This window comes from Antechinus flavipes, chromosome 5 (assembly GCF_016432865.1).
Source record: "Antechinus flavipes isolate AdamAnt ecotype Samford, QLD, Australia chromosome 5, AdamAnt_v2, whole genome shotgun sequence".
Lineage (NCBI taxonomy): Eukaryota > Metazoa > Chordata > Mammalia > Dasyuromorphia > Dasyuridae > Antechinus > Antechinus flavipes.
Genome location: NC_067402.1, coordinates 204,370,832 through 204,393,854, shown reverse-complemented (window position 1 = coordinate 204,393,854; position 23,023 = coordinate 204,370,832). Strand labels below are relative to the sequence as shown.

At 33.2% G+C, this 23,023-nt stretch overlaps 1 protein-coding gene across 3 annotated transcripts in view; it reads right to left on the bottom strand.

The window, feature by feature from the left end:
* YAF2 (YY1 associated factor 2) overlaps positions 1 to 23,023 on the bottom strand; it is an 89,341-nt gene that overhangs the window by 42,926 nt on the left and 23,392 nt on the right. Inside the window, exons 2-3 of one of the 3 annotated variants that reach the window (XM_052001472.1) lie at positions 20,244 to 20,329; positions 4,807 to 4,878 (exon numbers count right to left, since the gene is read on the bottom strand). The exons of 1 other annotated variant lie outside the window; for it this stretch is intronic. In XM_052001472.1, coding sequence (XP_051857432.1) covers positions 4,807 to 4,838 — 32 coding nt within the window. In that variant the 5' untranslated portion in view covers positions 4,839 to 4,878; positions 20,244 to 20,329. The remainder of the gene's footprint in view (positions 1 to 4,806; positions 4,879 to 20,243; positions 20,330 to 23,023) is intronic. One more of the 3 variants, XM_052001470.1, reaches the window with a different exon arrangement.

Genomic DNA, 23,023 nt, shown 5'->3' with positions numbered 1-23,023 from the left:
TAACAAGTTGTTCCAGGAGATGGACATGTTTCACTGTAGATCTTCAAATGAAGGCAGGATGACCAGTTGTTGTTGAAGAAATTAGTATTTCAGATTTTAGTTGTAAGAGGCTCTGGACCTGACCCTCCTGGAGTGAGTTGAGACGCCTTTGTGTCAGGCCCACCCTAACCTGGATCCCTGGACTACCACGCTGGCACTGCCGGCGTGGTGGAGCCTGGACTGGTTGGGGGACAGGGGAGGCACAGTAAGGTTGGGCTCCTCCTTCGGGGAGGGATTGGGGAGGACTCTCCTGATTGGTGTACAGCAAGGAGGAAGGAAAAGAGCTATAAAAAAGAGCGGCACGGAACGGTTTGGGGAGACACGGCTGACTTGTAACATCAATAAACATCATTACATTCTATCCACCTCGGCTCTCTGTCTGGTGATTCCCTCCTCCCGTCTCCAAGAGGAGGGCCGGAGACGTCCGAAGCCCCGTCAGGCTCGGGGAAGCTAGAAGAGGCAGTCTCTGTTGTGGTTTCCCGTTTTCCTGTGACCTGGCCCGGCCCCCAACATTTAGTTAAACTAAATACCTCTGAGTTCTAAATGATTTTTTCTTCTTTAATAAAATATATACAAAATTATACTCCTTCTACAAGTTGGGTGACAAGGTGGTGCAGTGCATCAAGCACTAAATCTGTATTCAGAAAGACCCAAATTCAAATCCAGCCTCAGAAACTTACTAGCTATGTCAGTTTCCTAAGGTGTAAAACAGAATTTATAAAAGCACCCATCTCCAGAGTTATTGAAAGGATTAAATGAAATAACATGGAAAGCATTTTGCAAACCAGAAAGCATTAAATAAATGCTATCTTGTATTATTGCTTTCCAATTTTGCCTTGCAACTAAAGTATAAGTGAATTCTACATTTTAAAATGGACCAGTCAAATTCTAAATTTGTCAAATAAAATGATCTTTCTCAAAATAATTAAAATATACCAAGCTTTGAAGTAGGATTCAAATTCAGGTCTTCTCAAAAGTTCAGCACTTTGTTTAATATACCACCAAACTATATATACACTTTATCCATATCTGGAAACCTCCTTTTAAATGTAAAAAAATGCACTCTTGATTTACAAGAGCTAATGTTATCTCATACATTTAGTAAGACCTCATTTTAGACTAAAGACTCAAGTAAGCCTAAAATGAACCATCAGCCAACCAAGGTTGGTTGATTTGTAATCAGTGGTATATATGTAACTAGGTGGTACACTGAATAGAGTACTGGGCTTAGAATCAGGAAGCCTCATCTTTATGAGTTCAAATGTGTACTCTGAACAAATCACTTAAGTTTTGCTTGCCTCAATTCTTAATCTGTAAAATGAGCTGGAGAAGGAAATGGGAAACCACTACAGAATTTTTGCCAAGAAAACCCCCAAATGGGATCACAAAGACTCAGACACAATTGAAATGACTGAACAACAAAAAAAAATCAGCGATATGAAAGAATGAATTGGAATTTAAACATAATTCAATCTCAAAATAAAAAGCACTTGTTTGACAAACCCAAAGAATCTAACTTTCGGGATAAGATTTCATTATTTGATAAAAACTGCTGGGATAACTGGAAATTAGTATGGCAGAAATTAGGCAAGGACCCATACTTAACACCATATACCAAGATAAGATCAAAATGGGTCCATGACCTAGGCATAAAGAACGAGATTATAAATAAATTAGAGGAACATAGGATAGTTTATCTCTCAGACTTGTGGAGGAGAAAGAAATTTGTGACCAAAGATGAACTAGAGATCATTACTGATCACAAAATAGAAAATTTTGATTATATCAAATTAAAAAGCCTTTGTACAAACAGAACGAATGCAAACAAGATTAGTAGGGAAGCAACAAACTGGGAAAACATCTTTACAATTAAAGGTTCTGATAAAGGCCTCATTTCCAAAATATATAGAGAACTGACTCAAATTTATAAAAAATCAAGCCATTCTCCAATTGATAAATGGTCAAAGGATATGAACAGACAATTTTCAGATGATGAAATTGAAACTATTACCACTCACATGAGTGTTCCAAATCACTATTGATCAGAGAAATGCAAATTAAGACAACTCTGAGATATCACTACACACCTGTCAGACTGGCTAAGATAACAGGAAAAAATAATGATGAATGTTGGAGGGGATGCGGGAAAACAGGGACACTGATGCATTATTGGTGGAGTTGTGAACGAATCCAACCATTCTGGAGAGCAATCTGGAATTATGCCCAAAAAGTTATCAAACTGTGCATACCCTTTGATCCAGCAGTGTTTCTATTGGGCTTATATCCCAAAGAAATGCTAAAGAAGGGAAAGGGACCTGTATGTGCCAAAATGTTTGTAGCAGCCCTGTTTGTAGTGGCTAGAAACTGGAAAATGAATGGATGCCCATCAATTGGAGAATGGCTGGGTAAATTGTGGTATATGAATGTTATGGAATATTATTGTTCTGTAAGAAATGACCAACAGGATGAATACAGAGAGGCTTGGAGAGACCTACATGGACTGATGCTAAGTGAGATGAGCAGAACCAGGAGATCATTATACACTTCGACAACGATATTGTATGAGGATGTATTCTGATGGAAGTGGATTTCTATGACAAAGAGACCTAACTGAGTTTCAATGGATAAATGATGGACAGAAACAGCTACACCCAAAGAAGGAACACTGGGAAACGAATGTGAACTATTTGCATTTTTGATTTTCTTCCCGAGTTATTTTTACCTTCTGAATCCAATTCTCCCTGTGCAACAGGAGAACTGTTTGGTTCTGCAAATATGTATTATATCTAGGATATACTGCAACATATTTAACATATATAGGACTGCTTGCCATCTTGGGGGGGGGGGGTGGAGGGAGGGAGGGGAAAAAAACGAAACATAAGTGAGTGCAAGGGATAATGTTGTAAAAAATTACCCTGGCATGGATTCTGTCAATACAAAGTTGTTATTAAATAAAATAAAATTTAAAAAATAAAATAAAATAAAATAAATAAAAAGCACTCAAGTAAAACTGATCACTTGACTTTCAAAAGGCATTATTATTATACCCAAAATTTTTTATTTATTTTTCCATGAGGGAAAACAGTATTGTCTTAAACATCTTCTATGAAACTTGATATGGCTGCTCAATTTTTTAAGGAGGCTATTGCTAAAATAAATTATTTTGTGCTTTAAAAACTAAATTCAGTCATACTCTTCTAAGTAAATAGATTAAAACATCAGACAGATTTTCTATTACCACAAATTATTTTCACAAATATTAACCATAACAAATTGTACTATAAAGTATTATAGGGCAAGAACTGTAGCTAAGGTTCTTTTTCTGTGAAATGCCAACAAAGACCTTTATAAATGCTACAGCAAAAATGTTTACATTAATAATAACCTACTTTCTTTCCCTAATTCACACTAAAATGCTGATATTACTAACATTCCTATGAAGAATCAGAAAGAAAAAAAAAGTGTTATTAGCTGTTTGGTGAGGTTGGGTTTTTTTTTGTTTGTTTGTTTTGTTTTTTTTTTTTTAATCACAACACTGATTTTATTGGCCTGAGTTCCTGGTAAGGAACTTTCTCTACTAAGACAGAATAATTAATCATCTAGAATACAAAGAATGAAATAATCTCTACTCCCAGGGAGGTTGCATTTTAAGGAGGGAGATAACAAGGATATAAGGATATATAAAATAGAGAAAAAAAAAGTTAAATACAAGATAAGTTTGAATGAACGGACACTAGCATTTGTAGGGATCAGGAAAGGCTTCATATGTAGAAAATTGTATTTGAGCTGAGCCTCAGAAGAAACATAGGGTTTGAGGTGAGAAGAAAGTACATTCTGGGCTGGAAAATGTAAAGGCACTAAAATTGTAAGTAAAGTATTATATGTGAGGAATATCAAGTCTACCATTTTTTTACTGGACTCATGAAGTCTGTTGGTTAAAATAAATGTTCAGAGGTCCACCTAAAGAATTTAAATAAATCTATCCTTTAAGAAACTAGTAATTTCCCCAAAGCAGCATCATTAGCCTTGCTAAAGTAAAATATTTTTAAGACTTATTTATTTTTTGGATATTATTTCTATTGTTTCAGCATATATATTATTTCAGGATATTAGCTACTTTTGCTATTTTTATTGATTGATTTGTCCACTGTTATATTTTTAACAGGAAAATGCCATCTATAACGAAAAATACAGATATATTCTGTTCTGAGTAAATCTAAAGCAAATCACAATGTAACTAACAATTAACTTAGGGGCATTTGTTGCATACATTATAAAAAGAATAGGGATCTATAAGCTTTTCTAGTGCTTTCAAAAATGTAATTCAATTTACCAAGATTGATTTATACAAATTTTGGAAAAATATGAGAGTCTGTGAAATGGGATATTATCTCTTAACTATGTAAAAAAATAAGCTTTCTAAATTTAACAACAAAAGATTCTAAATTCCTGAAACGATAAACAACTTAAGACTAAAATGTCTCTCCCTTATACCAACTTCTCTTATGTTTAGATTATTTTCAAAGAGAAGAGACTTGAAAATGTCTCAAGTCTATGAAAACTGGATTACTTACCAGCAACTGGAGTTATCCTATTGGGTCTTTTCCCTCACAGATCCACACTGTCTTGCCATTCTGTACAGCATCAGAATCTTCAGGATGGTCATCCTCTGGAACTGAGGGGGCATGCAGTACAGATGTATATGTAAGAAAGTGGGGGAGGGGAATTTGGGAGATGCTAGAGACATGCTTCAGTGTACTTGCTTACCTTCCTGAAATTTGAAATTTCAACGGTTCCATGGTCCTCGAGGCATTCACAAGAACTTCAAAGTATGTGGATCTGTGGAGATTACCCAATAGAACTCCAGTTACTGGTAAGTGATCCAGCTTTTTCTTCTCTATCAGAATAAGAACATTATTCAAACCAATACTACTTAAATTTTAGTCTTTATTGAGAACTACAAAAGAAAAGGTTATAAGTAGACTGATCATATGTACACCCATCAGAGAAACATATTTACACAAAAACTTGCCAGAATTTTCCATTTTTATGAATGATGTCATTGCAAACATTTTAAATTATTACTTTAGTTACTCATTATGTAAACTAAACAGAATCTGTTTCATGTATAAAGAAAAATGATAAACATTATATCATTAATATTTAGTCAATGTCTATGTAAATCAAAACATTGGAGATTAACTCCTCAGTGAGTTAACAATGTCAAATGTAGAAAAGGGATCAGTTATGCTACTCATATACTATCAGCTTTGTAAATCTTTCAAATAACTGTTCACAAAAAAAGAAAAAAAATGTTCCAAATTACTCAAAAGTACCATTAACAAATTTTTTACATGTTTACACTCCTTAAGGTGAGGAGAATTTTAAAATGCATAATGATAAAAAAAATTTGTTTGAAAGTACTTTTCTTTTTTAAAAATTAATCTCATACTTACATCCTTTTAAATTTCAAATCCATTTACCATTGCCATCCCCAAGCCTGCACAGTCATCTCCTTTGACACCTGAATAGTCATTCATTGCATCAAAAAAGAAAACTGCAGTTCTATAAAACTAAACAACACATCCATTATGTGGCAGCATATATAATATTCATAGTCCCCAATCTTTGCCAAGAATGAAGTGGGCTATATTTTTCTCCTTTCTTCTTTGGTTATCTAGATTATTCTTTATACTAGTAATTCCTAAGCTCCATTTTTTCTTTTTTCCAAGCTAATTATATACATACTATCATTTCCAAAGGCTTCAACTAAGTCCATCATCTTCCTCTAAATGAAAAACAAAATTTGATTCCATCTCTTATAAAATATACTGCTCAAAACTATGGCACTTTAGATATGTTCTAACCATCAAGTCTTATAGTTTCTCCCTCCAAAGTATTTTTATATATGCTGCCTTTTTCCCCACTCACAAAGCAGCCATTCTAGGTACAGGTGTTCATCATCTCAACTACTGCAACAGTGTTCTAATTGGAATTCTTGCCTTAAATCTATCCTCCACTTCAGTCACAAATCTATCAAAAGAGACACAATCTCTCTCCCTTCTTTCATTCATTTGTCTGTCTGTCTCTCTCTCACACATATACCCCTTCAATAAATTCCAGTGGCTCCCTATTATATCAGGATCAAATATGAAATCATCCATTTGGCTTTTTAAATCGTTCATAATCTTTATAACTTTCTGTTTTTCCATTATTCTTATACTTTACACTTCCTTCCAGTTTTCTTGACTTTTGTTCTTTGCAAATGACAGACACTTTATTTCCAGACAATGTTTTTTCTTTGATTGTCCCCATTTCTGCTTCCACCTCCTCCTCCCTTCCTTGGTCTCCAAGTCTCAGCTCAGGTCTCATCTGCAGGAAGACTTTCCCAGTCTCTGTATTCCAACTCTAATGCCTCATTTCTAGCGCCTTCTCTCTGGGATTATCTCTTTCCATTTATACTGTATGCACATAATTGCTTACATGTTGCCTTCCCGTTAGAATGTAAGAGGGTCTTGAAGGTAGGGATCATATTGTTACCTGCTGGCACATAGTAAATGCTTACAAATGTTTGTATACTATCTGAAGAACCATGGCAGAATATAACAGTGTTGTAACATCATTTGTTGTGGGCACTATGCTTCTAAATTTGTCACACTATTAATTTATATTGATTTTATTACACACTAAAATTTTATACAGGTCTTTCCCTCCTCCTCCAAATAGTTGGACATTTTTCCTTTCAATAGTACAAGAATAAAAAAAAAAATTCAACTGCACACTTATAAGACTTGGTTGAGTAAATCGTGGTATATGAACGTTATGGAATATTATTGTTCTGTAAGAAATGACCAGCAGGATGACTACAGAGAGGACTGGCAAGACTTACATGAACTGATGCTGAGTGAAATGAGCAGAACCAGGAGATCATTATATACCTCAACAACGATACTATTTGAGGATATATTCTGATGGAAGTGGATCTTTTCGATAATGAGAGCTAATTCAGTTTCAATTGATCAAGGAAGGGCAGAAGCAGCTACACCCAAAGAAAGAACACTGGGAGATGAATATAAACTGCTTGCCTTTTTGTTTTTCTTCCCGGGTTATTTATACCTTCTGAATCCAATTCTCCCTGTGCAACAAGAGAACTGTTCGGTTCTGCACACATATATTGTATCTAGTATATACTGTAACCTACTTAACATATAAAGGACTGCTTGCCATCTGGGGGAGGGCGTAGAAGGAGGGAGGGGAAAAATTGGAACAGAAGTGAGTGCAAGGGATAATGTTGTAAAAAATTACCCTGGCATGGGTTCTGTCAATAAAAAATTTTTAAAAATTTAAAAAAAATACAAAATAAAAAAATAAAAATAAAAATCACTGTATCAGGTTTGGAATACACTTAACTATGTTAGTCAGCATTAAGCCCACATTTCTTTATCTTGTTCATAATACTATCACAAGAGACTATCAGATAACTTGTGTCAAGAGAAAAAGACTATTATGAATCTGAATCTATTTGGAAGATAAAAAAATGTACAAGTACAAACATTTGTAGAAAAGAAAATATCTCTTTGTAGTGTAGTAGAAAAAATAATTTCCTGTAAAGATAAATTGATGATTCTGTGTATGTTAGAGTAAGAAGGTTGCCACTGTATAAATCTTTGGTAGAAATAGCAACCAGTCATTAATTGAAGCACAGAGTATATAAGTACAAAGCTGCTCAATTATAATATGAGGAATGATGGTCAGAAAGAGACAAGCGTTCTCTGGGTAAGGAATAGCATCCATTTGCATTGCTTGGCTATCCTCTGTAGTGTCACTATGGCATGTGTATCTCTGGCGTTAATGTCAATCTCAGTCAAGTCTCATGTACATTTTGTCTTCATCAATTCTTATATGAGCTCATAAACACAGCACTTATGAAGGATTATATGATGCTGAAGCCCTATTGAAGTTCCCAGATGAAAATATTAGGAAGCAGTAATGGTCTTACCTATTGTAGAAATATTTTTAAAACTTCATTTTTAATTTCTCTAGAGATAAATAAATGCTATTTCTTCAGCCTAAAACCTTGCCTCAAGATTTTCCCTATATGAAAATGAGAAGAACAAAGGTTTTTGTTCTCTTTTCAAATTCACAGTTAAAATACTGATCAAAGGAAGGAACTTTAAAGGTAAGTGGTCCAGGATAGAATTGAATGGGGGCTATTATGTTAACTCCAAACTGCATTTTTAACATATTATGATCTTTTTCTTCCTCCTAAGATTCTATAAATGATATCTGAAAACTTCTTGGAAAAGAATCATGTTAAAAGGCAAGGAAATCTATGCCATTTATAAAATTTCTTTCTCTTTCAAAGCTAAATATTAAATGAATATTACTTATGGCAAAGAAGTATAAAATACAAAATTCTGAAATTAAAAAATTAATATATCTTATTTTAATACTAATAATGTTGCAGAACGCAAGGAATAACATATTTATAGCATTTCCCTCATCAAGAGTTTACTAACCTTGTCTTTAAAAATGTATAAAAATTAGTCTGGTATGACTTGTTCTTATAATGAAATCATGCATCATGCACCTTATTTTACTAATCAGGAAAATGACAATAATAACAACTGTCATTATCTACAACACAGCAAGATGAGGTTTAAATCCAATATTGGATACCAAAAAGCTTTATCGCAGTGCTATGCAAATGTTCGCTATCATTATTCAGATAATTCCTTATTATACAATTTTGTACAAATATCTGAGTCTAAAGATCACTAACTTTAAAAGAAAACAACCAAAATGAGAATTAAATAGTTCTGTCATTTTCCATACATGAAACAAGTTCTGTTCCTTCTTTTAGAGTCTTCTGCCAACAAAGCTTAAAAAAAAAAAACAAAAAACAAACAAACAAACAAAAAAACCCTTTTCAACTCACTCAGGAGTTTAATAATCTTGATATTATACACACAGAACTACACAAATTTTTGGTGTTTCTCATCAGTTGCCCTAGATTCAAGCTTTTGTTTTTCATAACATCAGGATTACATTCATGTACTACAAGTTGTTTAGCCATTCCTCAATCAATCTGTTTCCAAATATTTGCTACCACAAAAAATGCTGCTATAAATATTATTTTGGTGTATCTGAGAACTTATCAATGATCTCCTTGGAGTATTAAGTTTACACATTTCAGTAATTTTATCTGTATAATTCCAAATTGTCTTCCAATTACACTGATGTAGGACCCCACAAATAACATATGCATATGTCTAACTTCCCACAACCCCTCAAACATTGACTACTCCTATCTTTGGTTATTTTTGTCAATTTATTGGATATGAGTTCAAACAAGAGCTGTTTTGATTTGTATTCCTTTTATTATTATTGTCTTGTATTCTTTCATATGATTGTTAACAGTTTGTAACTCCTGAGAACTATTTGTTGATATTCTTCAACTCCTTATCTGCTGGGGAATGCCTTCTCATTTCATCTTTTAGTTGTCTATGTTGTACAACAAACCCTACCATAACACTGTACTGCTGAAAGAGCTATAAATTGGTTCAGTAATTCTGAGAAGAAATTTGAAACTAAGGCAAAAAAATTATTAACCTATGCAAATTATTGGACCCAGTTATGCTATTATATCTATATATAGGCCAAAAAGATCAAAGAAAAAAAAAACCAGAAAGAAATGAATAAACAAAAGTATTTACAGCAGCTCATTTTGTGGTGGCAAAGAATTAGAAACTGAGAGAAGGGGAAGCCTACCAATTGAGAAATGGACAAACAAATTATGGTATATGAATGTAATAAAATGTTATTTACTATAAGAAATTATGAACCTAATGGTTTTGGATAAAGCTGTAAAGATTTATTTGAATTGATACATAGCAAAGTAAACAGAACCAGGAAAATAATTTAAATGATAACAATTTTATAAAAAAAAAAAAACTTTACAAAATTTAAGAATTCTGATAAATGCAATGATGAAGTATTATTCTAGAATATTCAAAATAAAACATACTCCCTTTCTCCTGACAGAGAAGTAATGGATTCTGAGTATAAATTGAGATAATGTGAGATATACATATATACACAATCACATATCCATATATGTATATAGGCATGACCAATGAAAAAACAACATGTTTTCATTATTCATATTTATTATAAGAGCTATATTTTTCTTTTATTTTCCAAATAAGGTATAGAAAAAGTTGGGGGAGAGAAAGGATGATTTTGACTAATTGAAAAAACAAAGTATCCCTTTGTTCAGTATAGCACCAAGAATGCAAATTAACTTTGGTAATGTTGTTGAACAATCAAAAGCAATATATGCTACTCTAGCTACTTAAATAATTATTTGATTAAAGGACACTGTGTAATTGAATATATACAAGTATTTCTTTTAGTAATCTGAAACTCAAATATTTTATATATCTTATAGTTAGCTAGAATGGAATTTCTCTTTCTATTTCTGCTTCTTAGATTTTGTTAGTACTATATAAAGAAATATTATTGATTTTTGTAGTCTGAAGCTAATGTACCAATTAGAACTTTGCTGATTCTATAGAATTTTCTTTAAGTATTATACTTTCACAAAAAATTTTTATGCATTATTGAAGTAATCCTCTAATTGTGAAATCTTTTTGTTTTTAATGTGATTAATTATATTATTTTTATGATGATAAACTATCCTTGTTTTCCTATTATAAAAACAACTTGGAATGAATGATTTCTTAGATAAATTGGATTAAAAACTCTAATATTTGAGAAGATTTTATTTAAAATTTTGAATTAACATTCTTTAATGATATTAGTTTAAATTTTTCCTGGGCTTTATATTATGTTTATCTTTTGTACTTTATATATTCTGTACTTCATCTGTGATTTTAGATATTAGGGCTATGTTTTTCTCATAAAAGGAGTTTGAGTATCTTCTTTCTCAATTTTTGAGGTAAGTATACTATAGGCATTTTTAAAAATGGATTAGAATTCTCCTGTGAATCCATGCAGATCAGTAGTTTTTGTTATTAGTAGTTCCTTTATAGCTAGTTCTATTTTTTTTTTTCCTGAGTTTGGCTCATTTAAATTCTCTAATTTGTCTTCTAATAGCCTCACGTTACTATTTTTCAAAGTATTCTAAATTTTGTGTTCTCAGTTTTAGTACCAACTACTACATAGTAAATTCTGATAATTTTTTAAAATTCTGATTTTGTAGTGATTTTACCTTATTCACTTTGTTGATTTGGCTTTCTGCCTTTTTGTTGTTGTTGTCCGAGGCTACAGGAGTTAGGTGACTTGCCCAGTGTCACACAGCTAGAAAGTGCCTGAGGCAGTAGATCCTGACTCCAGGGCTGGGTACTCTATTTACTGCACCACCTAATTGCCCCATTCCTTTTTAATCAGATTGTTTACAGACTTTTCAATTTTGTAAATATAGAATTAGTTAGAACTAGCTTTTAGTTTCATCATTTCTATGGGTTTTTGTTTCTTTCTAGCTCATCTCTTTCTTTCTCCTTTTCCCCCCCAAAATCTACCTGCATGCTTATTTTAGATTTACTTGCTGATTTTATTTTTTAATGCGTATTTTGGATTTTTTTTATCTGAAGACTGCTTTTGCTGCATTCCAGAAATTTTAGTGTTTTGTTCCATCATTATTACTAATAATATATTTTCAATTTTTGTATAAGTTCCATGTGAAGCAGAAAAATACATGCATTCTTTAACAGTCCTAATTAGAAGATGCCATCAGTTTTTTAGGTTTAGTTTTTCACTTTTGTTTAGATTGTATATATGTCTAATATAGAAAGGGAAATTAGTCTTCTCCTATTACTGTATTAATATCTATATATTCTGGTAATTCAATTAATTTTTCCTTGATTTTTCCCTCACTTAAATCCAACAACAGCTCAAATCTGTTAGGATCTAAATATGCATTTAATGTTGATATTGGTTTGTTGGTCTTATGTTTCTTTCCACCTAATGTAGCTTTCTTTTCTGTTTTTTGGTGTTGTAAATATAGATTCTAGGTGAGACAGCAATAATTTTAAGGAGCCCTCTGATCTAAGAATGCCACTGTTCTGTCAATGATTGTAAGTCTTCTGGCCTAAGAATATAATAGTATTTCTTCCCTTAAACGTTAGGGAGATATATCAGTAATCTTGAGACTCTCGAACCTTAGGATGCTATAATTCTAACAATCTAATATGTCATTAGCATATCAATGACATGAACTGGATAAATTTGTCTCTTTGCTAAAATTCTGGACTTTAGCCCTCTTTAATCGGCATTGCAACTACAATAAACTTTGCCCTTACACTATGATATGGGTTCAGCCTGCAAATTCTTTTAAGAAATCTCACAACACTGGTCTGCACCTCTCAACCTTTTGGGGTCCTTTCCCAACCTCAACAGCATGATTGCAATTCCTGTCTTTTTGGATTCATGTTAATACATGGTAAATGTTTTTAGTTAAATAGTAAAAGCTTCCCCTTCAAATTCTTTTCTTACAGTTGATTTTTTTTTTTTTTTTACTATTCTGCATCTATTTCTTTAAAAAGGCAACAAGCTTTCCTTGTTCTTTTCATCAATTCTCTTCCATTTCTATTCTAGACTTTTACTCATTTATTTCTTCTTTAGTCTCTCATGAAATGAAAACTTCTTGGGGAGTATGTTTTAGATTTCTTTTTTGGTTTCTATGCCATTGTGCTAAAAACGGAGATTCTTTGCCTCAATAACTACCAAGCCTTAATCACTGAATGGATGTGGTTTCATTTAAACAGAGACCTATAAAAGATCTTGGCTTAAAAAAGCTAAGATCTAAAAAGGTCAAGATTTCCCATAGCATCCAGAGTCATCTCCAATCGTGCTAATTTATTATCTTGCCACAGGACTCAAATGGCTCTGGAGGGGAAAGTGAGGCAGGTGACCCTGCAACAGCCTCCCTCCCTCACTTAAATCCAATTCACTTGCACATCATGGCAAAGTATATCAAAGTATATTATGGAAAGTATATCAACAAGCCATAATGTCATGATCCTCTTTGAGAACAAAGGACAAACAACAACAGACCTTGTCCTTTCTCCTCTTCTCCCCAATCTTTTTTTCTTCTGCTGTGCCTCACTCTTAGTAACATTAATTCCTACAGGAATTAAGGAAGATAGGGCAATACTTCTATCTTCCGTAGATAGAAGTATTGCCCTACTATGGAAATTTTCCTATATCCCTGAAATTCCTGATTATAGTTCATTACTACCTACCCTTTCCCCATTAACTTTTTTGGGGTCATTTTTCATGAAATCTCTCCCGTCTTTAGAAATACATTATTCCATTCCCTTCTATAATAAATAGTGGTTATTTTAACATCAATGCTTTTTGCTTCTTTTCTTCCAGAATGGAAGTGCAAATACATAGACGTGAAGGACAATCACTTATCCTTTTATTTGTTTCTTCAAGGGAATTAATCACTATGGATTCAAGGTTTTCTATCATGCCAATTACCCATGTTGTGTGAGCCATAACTCTGCATTCACAATTCCTATTTCTCTCACAAACTACTTAAGAACATCTTCTCATCTTCCCAACTTTCATGGAAATTCATAGAATCATTTGTCTCATGGATATTGCTTTATTTTCCTTAAAAAAAATTATTTAGAGATATTTGGACTCATTTAGCTGTCCTATAAGTAATCTTCCTTTCTATTAATAATTTCTTCTTTCTTAGTTTGTCTACTTGTTCTCACTGTTTTTAAATTAGTTTTCTTCCTTTTGACATTTTTAGTAATTTTAGTCTTTTTTCCTTATATTCTCTTAGAGCTCCCTTTCTGACTCCTTCCCCTTTGATGATGAATTCCTAAGGTATGAATTTCAAAACTTATTATAGCTTCTTCCCACAATGGGGAATTTATTTCTCACTGGTTTCAGCCAAATGGCTTCTGGGGTAGGGGTAAAGAAAGTAGGTCCTAGTTGAAAACCAGTATCCCTTTCCTTTGAGCTAGGTGGAACCCAACCCTAACCCATCCCCTCTCCCCAATATGTGCTTTGCCCCAGTTTTCTCTGTTTTTAATTCTCTAGCTGATCATTGCTGTTATCATGCAAAGGTACTGCTGCTACAGGCAGAGTAAGTTTCAGCTTTTTTCTATACCTCTATTTTCTCAGAGAAGAGTGCTGAAGAGGGAAGAATTTAATTTTTGATGCTTGCTAGGGAAAATTATGAGGTGGATCCCAGAGCACTAACTCATAGCTTCCATTATGTAGTTCTGCCAAAATATGCAAGTTGGTGGGAGAGAGGGGTGCTAAGTGAGAGTATAAGAGACTAGTTTTCCTCTGCTGTTAACTAATCAAGTTGTTACATCTCTTTAAATCTTGGTATGAAGTTGGCTTTATGATGGAAATTCTCCTTTTTATCTTTCTTATGGGTACAATTTCTGTTGATATCAATAGAATTTTATTATTTATAGAATTCCATCCCTTTTGTATCAATTTACCACACATAATATCAAGTTATGGAATCCTACATATACTTTTTCCTAACTGTTTAAAATAGTTTCTCCTCAAATCTTGCTTCAGAATCAGACCCCTTAGTATTTATGAATTTAAGATGTCATGGTTGTCTTTCTATTATTTCTATTTCAGCAACCAGTTCCTCCAGTAAAATCAGATCAAGGATATTCCTTCACCCTTCCTTCATTCTACCCAGGATGGCCTTGTTGGCTCTCCTTACACACAACATTTCATTTCCCATCTCTGTATTTTCAAGTTATTCCCTCTGCCTGAAGTGCAATTTCTCCTCCTCTCTACCTTTTAAAATCCCCTATTTACCTGAAAACTCACTTCAAATACTGTCTTCCACACATAACCTTTCTCTCATTCCCATAGATACTAGTGCTACTTGTAGTCTTCATTGACAGAATGTAAATTCTTGAAAGACTGTTTCATTTTTTTGTTTTCAGTGTTTCCTCCACAAAGTACTACTCTGATACTCTATCATAGTATGTAGTTAACCTTGAGGTCTTAAGGCTAGGGCATATTCTACACGCCAGCAGGTAATAAATTCATTTTTGACCACAACAAACAAGTCATGAAATTTAAAAAACAATATAAATATTCTCAGACCTTTCCAGTTTTCTTTTACTTCTATAGTGATAGCAGCAGATTGACAAGAAGGAAAACGAGAGATTATAAGTGCCTTGTAAGATTCACAGTTTTTAGGATATCTTTAATTTGACTGCTAGTACTCTTAAATGTGAGATCTTCATACAATTACCAAGAATTAGACATATTGCTAAAGGATCTAAATCAATCTTGACCCTTTTGCTATAATCAAATCAGAAGAAAGAAAGAAGTTTCAATTAAATGGAAAAATGGCTCACTCATAAGAAAGGCAAAGAAAAGAGTTAGTGGAATGAGTTTTATGGTACCACCAAAGACATGAATATTTGTTCATCATGTGTTACAACAGTAATGTGTTACATTATGTACATATATACATGTGTTACAAACTTTAGAGAGCTATATAAATACTAGCTATTACAATTATTATTCTTTACCAAAAGAATACCGCAAAAACAACTGCAGCTTATATACTAAAATCAGCTTCCATGATTAAAGAGAAGACCTTCAAACTAAATCAATAAATATTCTGATATTTCATAACTTCAGGGGGAAGGCAGGAAAGGTAAGGAAGGTAGGGAGAAGTATATAGAATAGCATAGTTCAGAAAGAAGGAAGGACAGAGTCCAAAGACATGCAAATCATGAAGAAGCTCTATGCCTCTTCAGCATTAAAACTTCCTTAAAGAAAAAGAATTGATGTATTAGAAACACTAGCCTCTGCAATAAGAGTCGAGAAAGAGATTAAAGGAATTAGAGTAGGCAATGAGGAAACCAAACTATCACTCTTTGCAGATGATATGATGGTATACCTAGAAAACCCCAGAGATTCTACTAAAAAGCTATTAGAAATAATTCATAATTTTAGTAAAGTAGCAGGATACAAAATAAATCCCCATAAATCCTCAGCATTCTTATACACCACCAACAAAATCCAAGAGCAAGAGATACAAAGAAAAATTCCATTCAAAATAACTGTTGATAGCATGAAATATTTGGGAATCTATCTACCAAAGGAAAGTCAGGAATTATATGAGCAAAATTACAAAAGAGTTTTAACACAAATAAAATCAGACTTAAATAATTGGAAAAATATTAAGTGCTCTTGGATAGGCCGAGCAAATATAATAAAGATGACAATACTCCCTAAACTAATCTATTTATTTAGTGCTATACCAATCAGACTTCCAAGAAAATATTTTAATGATTTAGAAAAAATAACAACAAAATTCATATGGAACAATAAAAAGTCGAGAATCTCAAGGGAATTAATGAAAAAAAAAATCAAATGAAGGTGGTCTAGCTGTACCTGATCTAAAATTATATTATAAAGCAGCAGTCACCAAAACCATTTGGTATTGGCTTAGAAATAGATTAGTTGATCAGTGGAAAAGGTTAGGTTCACAAGACAGAATAGTCAACTATAGCAATCTAGTGTTTGACAAACCCAAAGATTCTAAATTTTGGGATAAGATTTCATTATTTGATAAAAACTGCTGGGATAACTGGAAATTAGTATGGCAGAAATTAGGCAAGGACCCACACTTAACACCACATACCAAGATAAGATCAAAATGGGTCCATGACCTAGGCATAAAGAACGAGATTATAAATAAATTAGAGGAACATAGGATAGTTTATCTCTCAGACTTGTGGAGGAGAAAGAAATTTGTGACCAAAGATGAACTAGAGACCATTACCGATCACAAAATAGAAAATTTTGATTATATCAAATTAAAAAGCCTTTGTACAAACAGAACGAATGCAAACAAGATTAGTAGGGAAGCAACAAACTGGGAAAACATCTTTACAATTAAAGGTTCTGATAAAGACCTCATTTCCAAAATATATAGAGAACTGACTCAAATTTATAAAAAATCAAGCCATTCTCCAATTGATAAATGGTCAAAGGATATGAACAGACAATTTTCAGATGATGAAATTGAAACTATTACCATTCACATGAAAGAGTGTTCCAAATCACTATTGATCAGAGAAATGCAAATTAAGACAACTCTGAGATATCACTACACACCTGTCAGATTGGCTAAGATGACAGGAAAAAATAATGATGAATGTTGGAGGGGATGCGAGAAAACGGGGACACTGATGCATTGTTGGTGGAGTTGTGAACGAATCCAACCATTCTGGAGAGCAATCTGGAATTATGCCCCAAAAAGTTATCAAACTGTGCATACCCTTTGATCCAGCAGTGTTTCTATTGGGCTTATACCCCAAAGAGATACTAAAAAAGGGAAAGGGACCTGTATGTGCCAAAATGTTTGTAGCAGCCCTGTTTGTAGTGGCTAGAAACTGGAAAACGAATGGATGCCCATCAATTGGAGAATGGCTGGGTAAATTGTGGTATATGAATGTTATGGAATATTATTGCTCTGTAAGGAATGACCAGCAGGATGAATACAGAGAGACCTGGAGAGACCTACACGGACTGATGCTAAGTGAGATGAGCAGAACCAGGAGATCATTATATACTTCGACAACGATATTGTATGAGGATGTATTCTGATGGAAGTGGATTTCTCTGACAAAGAGACTTAACTGAGTTTCATTGGATAAATGATGGACAGAAACAGCTACACCCAAAGAAGGAATACTGGGAAATGAATGTGAACTATTTGCATTTCTGATTTTCTTCCCGAGTTATTTTTACCTTCTGAATCCAATTCTCCCTGTGCAGTGGGAGAACTGTTCGGTTCTGCAAATATGTATTGTATCTAGGATATACTGCAACATATTTAACATATATAGGACTGCTTGCCATCTTGGGGGGGGGGTCGAGGGAGGGAGGGGAAAAAAATGAAACATAAGTGATTGCAAGGGATAATGTTGTGTAAAAATTATCCTGGCATGGATTCTGTCAATACAAAGTTATTATTAAATAAAATTAAATTAAAAAAAAAAAAAGAAAAAGAATTGATAGATGTAATCAAATAACAACATAAATCACAAAAAATGTATTTTACCAAACAGAAAAAGACTTGTTTTTGATATGAAAGTGATCGCTGAGTAAACAGTCTCTGTACAGTCTCTATCAATAACTCATCATAGCTAAGACCAGATTTGTTAATTTTTTAAAAATTAAAAAATATATGTGGTATATAATTCAAACAACTGAACACTTAATAATCAAGTGACAATCAAAAATGGTAAGTAAGCAATATAAAATATATCAATATTTACTATAATAATTTTGGTAGACAATATAAAGTACATCAATATTTATTATAATGATTTTGTCCAGAAATTTAACTGCTAGGTAAACTGCCACAAGAATTCAGAAATGGCTAATTTGTAAATATATGACTTCCAAAAACAACACCAGCTTAATAGAAATAAGGATAAGAGTAAGAACTAGCATTTATATAGTGCCTTAAGGTTTTAAAAATGCTTTATAAATATCTCACTTTATTTTCACAATGCAATGAGGTAGGTGCTACTATTATTCTTAGCTTATAGATCAGGAAAGCAAATCAGGCAAAGGTAAAGCAACTTGTTCTGGGTCACACAACTACTGAATGAAGCTGAACAAGTGTCTGAGGATGAATCTGAATTCAGACCTTTCTGACTCCAGGTCCACTGCTCTATTGTGACAGACATCTAGTTGCTTAGAATACTTGTTTCAAAACAGTGGAAAGTAAAAACCAATTTTAAAAAAGCTTGGCAAGATAACCAACTAAGCAAAGCCATTTTAAGGGTATTTAAGGATGAAAATGGAAGGAGGACTGTGAATAGAAGAAAAATGAGAATGATTTATAAAAATCATTATGATGAACTGCTTTTTCTATCAAGGATGGTGCAATCACCACATTAGGACCCTAACATCATAGACCCAGGTGTCCTTATAAAGGGGGAGGAAATAGCACAGAAAAGAATGAAGATAGGAAAAGCAATCCGATTGGATCAAAGTCCCATATTTGGACCAAAATCAGCCTCCATGGTTGAAGAGTAGAGAAAAATCTGTGAATTACTTGATAAGACCCTCCAAAGTAAATCAATGAACACGCTGTAACTTCAAAGAGAAGGAAGAAAAGGTAAGGAAGGGGAGAAGCAAATGTAAAGTATGATTTAGAAAGAAGGAAAGAGAGAGTCTAAAGACTTGCAGGTTACACAGAAGCTCCATGTTTCTTAAACACAAAAGCTTTCTTAAAGAAAGGAATAAAGGAGTTCTTATTGGAGAAAGAACTATGTCAGTATTGAAGAAACAATATACTAAGTTATGAAAAAAAATCTCAGTCCTCATTAATATTAAAAAAAAAAAGGTTGACAACACCAATAATTATTGATCTATATTCCATTGTAGTTAAGAGCTAAGGCATTTTCTAACTTCTGCCCCTATAAAGGCTAGGCTAGTTTCTCTTTAATAGCTTGATGGCCATCCTTGAGACTTGGCTGACTCAGAGAACTAAAGGCTCAGCTGTGTGACATCACTCCTTGATCACCAGGATACGAAATAGCCACAAAGAACTCCAACAACACCCAAGGAGCTTTCTTAATCAATCTTAATACCTATCTTTGTTGAATATCCTTTTCCTCTTATACTAAGTAAATCTCCTTTTGCTCATTGTTAAATAATCTCAACATATTTCATTTTATTCTAATATTGAACCTAAAGTTCAACAGGGCTAGCCTGAGTCAAGGAACATCTAAGAGTATACATCAACACAAAATCTTAGTGAAAGTTATCTATCCATGAACTGAAAGTATTCTTAATGATGTTATTTGTAGAGAACAAGCAGGCTTCTACAAACAAGATTCATCAATGGCTCCCATCTTCACCATTTCACAATGAAGTTAAAGATATAGAGAATATAAGATTCTATTGTTCATTACTACAGTCTTGATAGAACAAGATGCCTCTTACAAGTGTTTTTACAATTAAGTATCTACTATCCAGACATCAAAATCATTCAAAATTGCTTGAAAAATATAACTGAAACAACCATATTCAACAATCCTCTGTATAACAAACAACAGATGAGGCGTGAAACAGGTAGATGTGTGTCTGCCAAGGGTATTTGTCACTGCGATGGATGAGATCCTGGAGAGTCCAAGTTGAAGAGGAATTACCTGTAGATGGTGACGTCCTCCAGATGTTCCTGTTTGTGGATGACACTGTGCTGATTACATCAAGCCCCGGAACACTGCAGAGCCTCCTGGAAGAGATCTGTAATCACTCAAAGGAGTTTGGACTATCTATCCACACAGGAAAGATCAAATGGATGAAGAACATCCATTGTACAAAATATACATGCATTTAGAGAGACAATCTATAAAGAGCTTATCCCTCAGATGTATATCTGGGTAAGACAGTACAGATGAGCAATGAGATGGACCTAAAGTTGAATAGGTGAAGAGCATGCTATATTGATTTGAGGAAAATGCAAAGCTCATTGATCTTAAAGCTTACCATGATGGAAGAGGCATTTTTTTTTTTTTTAAATACTAAGAGCTTACCAACACTGCTATATGGCAGCAAGACATGGAATTACAAAGAATTAAAAATGAGTAGCACACAGAAGACAATGGATAAAAATGCATGTATTTAAAGTGTATTTATGCTATAACAGCTAACTGGGAAAGAATTCTAAACAGAGTAAAAGATATAAAGGAATTACATGACAGGAAGAGAAAATGGGCTGGCCACATGACAAGGGCAAGGGATGACAGTCAAAATGCTCCAACGGGAGATTGTAACATTAGGAGAAACCAAGGAAGGCTTCCAGAATGTTGTTTGGGCCCTATGACAAACTTATGGAAGCACATGGATAGGAGTTACACATATTGGACACACATGAATAAGTTGCAACTTGAATCACCAGAGAAAACTTCTGAATCTATGAGATTATAGATCCATTTGAATATTGACATATTGTTCCAAGTACATAGTAGGAATTTAACAAATGCTTGGTGACTAAAATTTGAAATTTTCTTAGTTTCTTTTTAATATGGAAAAAGAATTCATTTTTGGCAACATGGACCATTTTGGAAGTTTGATTTAGACGAATTGGCCTGATTACTGTTCTTCAAACAATACTATCTTCTAACTCTGCATTTTTATCTGTTTTCCCCCCATCTGGAAAACTCTCTCTCCTCATCCCTACTTTTTTGGTTTTCAATCCCCATAATGCTATTGTGCCTTCCTTCTTAGAGTTTATCTCCAATTTATTCTGTAAGTACTTTGTTTCTATGTAGTTCTTTTTTTGAGGATCAGGAAAAGTTTTTATTAGTTTTATTTTTCATTTCTTTGTATACTGTAGCTTATATCTGTGGCACCTAAAAGGTCTTTTTGATGTGTACTGGTAAAGACTATGGGCCCTTTCTTGCAATGTTTTTAAATACATAAAACAAGATATATAGAACTGAAACAGAAGCCAAAAGTATTAAAATACAGTTATTAAAATATTTTAAAAATCAAGTTCACAGACACAAGATGTAGAAAACTGTCAAACTCTATTATAACAATCCAAGAGACTGTCATTCATTGATTTTGAATACTGAAAGAATGTCACTCATTAATTTAGGTGGACGTCATCTGTGTTTTTAGCCTTTCAGTCAAAAATACTTTAATATGAAATATGTTTTAAACCTGTTTTAAAGAAAATATATAGAAATTCTTTATTTATCTGGAAATATTAGGAAATGAGGTCAAAGGATATATGAATGACATCCTGAAGAGTTCACTGATCATGATGCCCTCATAATATAGAAAAGATATTACAGTATCTAACTTTTTAGCTACCTGAGACAAGGAGTGAAAGAAAAGTGTGGATTTGTCAATCTGTTATACTTGACCTCACCCCATATTATGGGACAAACATATTTACAGAATGGGAATAGGTATGCTGACACTGAGGCACTGATTCTGTCTCCCCAAAGTGAGGTGAAGGGGACAGGAGAAAGCAGTAGCCAGGAGCTCAGGCACCATAATCAGTTTTATCAAGAAAGATCAGAAATCAGAGAGTAACAAGAAACTATAATGAAGTGTCAAACTTTGTAAAGAAATTAAATATAATACTTAATGGATTGTAAACACTTGGTACATTTGTATCTACACTTAACTTTTATTGTAAATTAAAGATGAATTCAATATTCAGTTCAGTGAAGATTAAACCCTTACAATGTATAAAGCTCTCTGTGGCCAAGAGTAGTATATTCTAATGTTTCAGCATGTAGGCAGAAAGACTAGATTGAAAAATAGTCAAGATCTCTTCCATGACTACGAAAGACTTAGATGCAAATGATCTCATTAAATAATTTCTTCTGGAAATATGGAATCTCAAAGGTAATAATAATAACAATATGCTAACAGCTAATATTGTACTTTAAGGTTTGCAAGGCTCTTTACAAAATATTTTATCTTTTCATCTCTACCATAAATCTAGGAAACAGGTGCTATTATTATCTTCATTTTACAAATGAGAAAACTGAGGACAAAACTCAAGTGATTTGCCAATAGTTACACCGTCAGTGTCTGAGGAAGGATTTGAATTTAGGTCTTTTTGGCTGGAAATAAAAGTACTCTACCCATTAAGTCAGATGTCTTTTATATAAGGATCTAAGAGGAGATACTAGAAAATCAACTCTTGAGAATTTTCATACCTGAGGCAGAGGGATGCACATACCTGCATACAGTCTGCCCAAGGCACTCCTTTCTCACTAATTTTGTGATGCACTATATAGCCAACCAATATATCCTTCTAAATTAATTTGAAATCAGGAGGGGGAAGCTTGTATTTTTCAAAACAAAAAGGAAATAATTTATACTAACAGCTGATTTAGGAAAAAATGGTTTTAATTCAAAACGTAAGCACTAATAGTAATTTACAGAATAAATGATAATGAGTTAA